Source organism: Oreochromis aureus, linkage group 4 (assembly GCF_013358895.1).
Source record: "Oreochromis aureus strain Israel breed Guangdong linkage group 4, ZZ_aureus, whole genome shotgun sequence".
In the NCBI taxonomy this organism is placed as follows: Eukaryota; Metazoa; Chordata; class Actinopteri; order Cichliformes; family Cichlidae; genus Oreochromis; species Oreochromis aureus.
The window spans coordinates 16,598,312-16,605,085 of NC_052945.1; the positions used below are offsets into that span (position 1 = coordinate 16,598,312).

At 36.6% G+C, this 6,774-nt stretch overlaps 1 protein-coding gene across 2 annotated transcripts; it reads left to right on the forward strand.

Annotated features, from left to right (window-relative positions):
- Positions 1 to 821: 821 nt before the first annotated feature.
- LOC120440071 lies at positions 822 to 6,480 on the forward strand. 2 transcript variants are annotated; one of them, XM_039611672.1, is made up of 7 exons: positions 822 to 1,295; positions 1,501 to 1,619; positions 1,699 to 1,771; positions 1,881 to 1,996; positions 2,327 to 2,401; positions 3,332 to 3,400; positions 3,757 to 6,480. In XM_039611672.1, the coding sequence occupies exons 1-7, from the start codon at positions 1,223 to 1,225 to the stop codon at positions 5,794 to 5,796; spliced, it is 2,565 nt and encodes an 854-aa protein (XP_039467606.1). In that variant the 5' UTR covers positions 822 to 1,222; the 3' UTR covers positions 5,797 to 6,480. The 2 variants fall into 2 exon arrangements, with proteins under 2 accessions (XP_039467606.1, XP_039467607.1); XM_039611673.1 differs by having other exon boundaries at positions 1,188 to 1,295; positions 1,571 to 1,619.
- The last annotated feature ends 294 nt before the right edge of the window (positions 6,481 to 6,774 follow it).

Below are 6,774 nucleotides of genomic sequence, written 5' to 3' on the forward strand. Positions count from 1 at the left end.
CAATGAACCTCTATTGAACCACGTCATCAGTCCTGTTGAAAATTGGTTCATTCATTCAAAGCTTTGTTCAGTGACATCTAGTAATGAAATAGGAGACAGCACATAAAGTCTCAATTTCCATTTGCTGATTGTATCAAAGTATTTATATCATTCATTGTGTGAATGATATAAATACAATTTTGTAACGATGGATTGATTGGTCAGTTGAATCTGTAAACTTATGTAATGTAGCAGGTAGAAGAAGGTGTCCTTGGTGAAACAGGATGTGTTGGGATGCTTGAGAAAGTAGGGTGGGGTGTGATCATGTACATGGGACATGTGATTTTCCACACCGAAGCAACCTTTGAAATAGTGTTTCAAGGAAAATGCAACTTTGAGTTTGGAGCTTATATGGGAGCATCAGTGTCATACGGCCAACACTACTCCTGCCCGCTTGTCAGTCTTCACAATGTCCTTCCTATTGTTTATTTTTATTCCTGTTGACTATTAAGTAAGAATTGAAGGTTAGAGTAGTTCAGTTGCTTTTGCTTCCTTGTTTGAAGAAAAAAATATGCTGTTGGCAAAGCATCAGGTCTTTAGTCTCTATAGTTTTAGTGCCAATGACAAAAATGCATGCTTTTGTCAACGTGTTGATGACAGTAAAGGTGAGTGGAGAGATTAAACAAGATATCACAAATACTTTTTATATAAATGACATCTGGAGACTGAAAAATTTTGAAACAGTGCCTGTAGCACATTATGTGTATGTAAACTATCAACTCTGAAATTAATAAGATCTAATGAGATCTTTTAGAATATGTTTTTGTGAAAATGTCGATATATTTGCAACAACAGTTACCTGCTAATTTCACATTTTTTGCCCCTTAAAAAACTTTGGCTCTGTAAAAATCATATTATTCCACTATGACAGAAGAAATCAAATGAAAATTAAAACTGAGACCTTTTCATCAGTGTAAACACATTTCACTAAACTGGAAACTTTAGATATTTAGATGAAGTCCTACAGAGTGACATGAAGTCGCAAAAGTTGCAAGAGTTCAATCCAGCTAAAAGACAAAAATATTTACCTCCTGTTGTCACATATAAAAGGTTATTGAGATAAATAGAAACTTAAACCTCTGACACTTCAGAACCACACAGGAAAGTAAATGATCTTATTTAGTGAATAATACTTTAAATATGAATAAATCAGTTATTCCTGATTGTCCCCACAGCAAATTCCATGGAGACATCTGGATTTGTCCAGGACAAACTAACTGAATGGGGATTCAGTGAGTTCATGCAGAGATTTAAAGGTATGAGTTTATTATTATTCTTTAATGGGAATTGTTGTATCTGTAATGGCACTATAACAGCATCGTAATTTACTGTTTTAGAAGTCAGTCTGGATATTCCTGTGATTTATGACTTACAATAGAAAACAGAAATCTTTCTTTCATTTTGCAGTGTTAGTTTCATCTGACTTTTGAATATTTTATTTTGTTGTTGGCATTATTTCAGATGAAGGCATTGACATGGAGACATTTCTAAACCTTGGAGATTCAATCCAACTCAATTTACTGTTTCCTAGAATTGGACCAAGAGTAAAGTTTAGAAAGAGACTCAAAGAATACTTACAGGTAAGGCAGCTATTTTTTATTCTATATCAGCAGGTCTATTGTTTTATTAATGTGTGATGTGTTTGTTTTGATTCTGTAGATGGGGACGTGTCATTTTGTCCAGGAAAAATTAACTGAATGGCATCTCCGTGAGCTGATTCACAGATTTGAAGGTATTTTATTATAGTTTGGTTTTGGTCCTTCGTAAACTACTGCTCTACAGTAATGCCATATTGATATTTTTTTGTCTAATTTCGATTTGAATACTTCATTTTGTTGCAGATGAGGGTATTGACAAAGAGGCTTTCCTAAGTCTCGAGTCAAGCAGAATCAATACTTTGATTCCTAAAATTGGACCAAGAGTAAAGTTTAAAAGGAGACTCAGAGAATACTTACAGGTGATGTTTTATTAAATGTTACAAATAAAATCCTGGAACATAAAGCCATAAAAGTTTAAATATATTGGGGTTTTTTTTTTTTATAAAACAAATGGCGGTGAAGATCAGTAGATTAATAGTGTATGAAATGCATCAGAGTGGAGGTTGTGTGTGAGCGCTGTGACATTCAGAAAAATAACCTCGCAATACTCAAGTACAAGATCATGTATTTAATGTAACATTTATTGTGCATGTGATGCATTTCACACTGGCAGGTATCAATATAACAAAACTGATCGCACTTCTTTTATTATATGAAATACATCTTAAATTTATCCCTCACCACTGCAGGACTTGAATAGAACAAATGATGATTCTGCTGACATGATGGAAACAAGCGCAGAGCAAGAGGACAGTCCAGAAATGGTATGATCTCATTGTGCCTGAACATGGTTCATTATTGAGTTATTAATCTTTGATCATTTTTGTTATTAAAGTCATCATGTTATTATATAAAAATTAGTGCTGTCAGCGTTAATCTCCTTAAGTAAAGTAAGTAAGTAAAATTTTAATTAAATAGTACCTTTCAAGATAAAATCACAAAGTGCTTCACAGAAGCAGAAACGGACATACAACCTCAAACAAACAAAAGCAACCAAAAGCAAGTTTAAACAGATACGTTTTTAACTGCTTTTTTAAAGAAATGACTGAGTCCACAGATCTCGAACTCAAAGGGTGCGAGTTCCAGAGTCTGGGAGCCACTGATACAAACGCTCTGTCACCTTTTGTTTTTAACCTTGTATGCTGGACAACCAGCAAGCCCTGGTCACAAGACCTCAGGGACCTGCTGGGGCGATAAGGCAGAAGAAGATCACTGATGTAAGTTGGAGCTACACTGTGCACAGCCCTATAGGTCATGATTATAATCTTACAATGAACCTTGAACTTGACAGGATGTCAGACTTAAAATGACGTCGACACCATAGCCGCATTAACACAGCAAATCTACGTTAGCTGGTTACCGCGGATCGCCCCACTCGTGGAGCTGGACGCCGCTAACGCGTTAACAAGCTAACCGCTTACGCCACTAAAGTTAAAATGACATTATGGCGTTAATGTCATTTTTTAAGAGATTAGCGCTGACAGTACTAATAAAAATACATTTTGATGGATTCAAGGACTCATATCTTTAGAGTAAAACAGGTGTCAATATGAGCTAAGTGAACCAGGTTAGCTGTTTACCTAAGTCCTCAGCAGAATTCTCCAACACAGCTCAACTATTTTTCAAACTGTGAGTAAACAACATGAAGGACTGTGCCTTGTCTGCATGATTATTTGGTATTTCTTTTCACACAGGAGCCAAACATTTTTCCTCAGCATTTGGAATCTGTTTCAGCGTCTGACACAGCAGATGGCAAAGACACGGTAAGAAAGGAAGTCAGAAAAAATATTTTTAAACTGGTTGAAAATCCAGTGATTTACAATTATTTTATCTGCAGACAAATATTTTGTCTCCATAATGCTGCAATAAGAGGAGCAATAAATAATGAAGCTAACAAATGCAAACTGCTTCAAATTTGTTTAATATACATATCTGAAATGCACCTTCATCAAGTGAATATGAAATATTAAGAGTATAGGTAGGTCTGGCTGATGTTTTGGCATTGTTTTAGATGCAGGACCACAACATTTTTCCATTTCAGTTGGTGTCTGCTTCAGCATAATTTTGTTATGCCAACATTATTTGTGTATATAAAACACATGTTTGTTTATCTTTTTAGAGTAACGAGCCAATTTGCTCCCGGGCAACAGTGACTGAAGGACAAAGTCCAACCACATTTACAATGTTTTACTGTCAAGAGTGTAAAAACTTCATGGGAAACAATCCTGATTCTTGTTGTTCTCACTGTGCCTCAGTGTTTAACAAAGCAAGCAGCATTCAAAATGGAAACTTCTTTCTGTACTCATCCCTGAAAGACCTCCTGAAAGGTATCCTTGAGAACCACAGCACTGAGTTGTTACCTAAAACAGTTAAAGATGAGCATGATAACATCAAAGATGTGATGGATGGGATGATGTACCAGAATCTCCTCAGAGAGGGTAAACTAGCTGCAGATGATCTCACACTGACATGGAATTTTGATGAAGTACCAATTTTTAGCACCACCAGATACTCAATTTGGCCCCTTCAGTTTGTTATTAATGAACTTCCTTACACACAAAGACAGGAAAATATGATAGTTGCTGGATTTTGGTTTGGCCAAGGAAAACCTCATATGAACACATTTCTGAAACCATTTGTGGATGAATGTTGTGATTTAGCCCAAAATCCATTTCAGTGGAGAGACAGCAGAGGCACTCTTCATTCATCAAAAGTCTTCTGCTTGGTTTGCTCCTCTGACGCTGTGGCGAGGCCACTTCTCCGGAATTGCAAACAATTCAATGGAGAATATGGCTGTGACTGGTGTTTACACCCTGGCACAGTGGTAACAAAAGGCTGTGGATCTGTGAGGTCATACCGATATGATGAAACTAAACAAGAATCAAGATCAAAAAATATGTTTGTTGAAAATGCAAGAGAGGCTGAAAGCTCCCATGAAAACACCTCAGAGTATGGAGTAAAAGGAATGTCCTTACTTTCCAGACTTCCTTTGTTTGACATTGTGTTTGGATTTGTACCCGAATATATGCACTCAGTTTTAGTTGGTGTGACTAAGCAACTCTTTGGATTGTGGCTGAACTCAGAGAACTCAATGAAAGACTGGTATGTAGGTCAACAGATTTCACAAATGGACTCTTATCTTTGCATGTTAAAGCCTCCATCAGAAATGAGCAGATCTCTACAGTCACTGAAGGGTCGGGACACTTGGAAAGCATCCGAGTGGCGAGCTTTCCTTTTATTTTATGCTGTTAGTGTCCTACCAGGCTTTCTCCAGCCTCCATTTCTCCAACATTTTTTTTGTTTGTCGGTCAGCATTCACCTTCTGCTACAAGAATCAGTCTCCCAAAATGACCTTCAGCTGGCCCATGAGAACTTGGTACTCTTTGTTAGAAACATGGAAGAACTCTATGGTGAAGAAAATGTGTCATTCAACTGCCATCAGTTGATCCACTTATCTGACTGTGTGCGTAACTGGGGGCCTCTCTGGGCAACATCAGCATTCAGTTTTGAGAAGAACAGTGCAAATTTAAGGGCACTGCTTAGCAACATAAACTACAATCCTAAAAAAATTCAAGACAAGTTTCTCTATTGGCAGTGCCTGCCGAGTCACCTTCGCTTCCTTGTTTCTAACGGAAATTCTCCGTTAGCCAGAATTTCACCAGTAAATGACACCACTGATTGTTACAATCTGCTTGGAAATTCACGGCATCTGGATATCACAGGATCCATAAAACTAGCAATAGAAGAGCTGTTAAAACGACCTGTTTCATTCAGATTAGTGGAAGCCTTTGACAGCTTCATCAACAGAAATACTGTTTACTCTGTAAACCATGAAGAGACAGACAGAACAGACTGTGTCATAAAACTCAAGAATGGCTGCTATGGAGAAATACAGTTCATCGTCAGGTTTAAAGAGAACTGTGTTTGCACATCCAACTGTGTGTGCTCGACTATTTCAGTCATTGTGGTCCAGCTGTTTTATATCAAACTTGATGCAGAGGGCAGCAGGATGATTCCTGACAGTGCATCAAGGACTATCTTTGTGGAAGTGGAAAGGACAACTCAGCTCAAAGCCTTCTTCTTGAAGGATGTTAGGTGTAAATGCATGTATGTGGATGGTTGGCTGGTGCCTTTACCAAACTCATATGAAAGATATTAAAGTTCCAGCACAGCTAAGGTGTTTTCTCTGTCTTGTATATCATGGCACATGGCTGTTTTTACTACAGGAAACTAAAAACTTTTATTTATGTTTATGACAGTGGTAAAGATGGAAAAAACAATGTCTTGGCCAATCTTGGAAAAACTGAACGATAATGAAGTTTTTTCAAAGCAGTTTGGAGTCATTTTGTTCATATATACTGCTTACATTTTCTTTTGGTGTGACTGTGTGGACATAATGTAGTCAGTGGAATGTAGGATTATATCACTCAGTACTATATGTGTATTATCTTTATATTGGAGGAAATTATGGAGTGATTTGTAAACAGCCAGAAGCTTGCCTTTCCCAACTTTGTATTCACTATGTATTTATCATACATGTCAGTTTACCTCTATTCAAAATGAAATGCAAATTATTGTGACACATAAACATGCATGCAGGCTAAAAATCCGGGGTGAGTGGATCAATGTGGTTTACTGCATCCTGATACAGATTGCTATTACTAAGATAACAGATCATAAAGCTTCATATTACCTCATATTATTGTCTAATGGCTGATGAGACTTATTCTGTTTAATGGTCTGCAAGTCTGTTGAATATAATACAGATTGTTTTGCTCAAGAATGTTTGTATCCTGCTACATAAAAATGATTATAATTAAAGTCTTATTACTTTAAATATGCCTGAAAAATCTGTTTGGTCTCCTTCTTCACTCTGGATTTGTGGTGGTATTCAGAGTCAATTCAAATTATAGTTCTAAAAAAAAAAAAGGATGTGTAAATACAGTAAATGATTTTTAGAGATTTTTGAAAAATAAACATGACCACTGTTCATATGTGGCTTTATTACCTTACCATAGGACAGATTTAAATATCTAAGTAGGATCCTTGTTTAATACCATGTTAAACATGTTTACTGGGTCATGAACCATCGGTGAAGCAAACAACAGAAAAGAAGCTCGTATATAGACTTATGCCG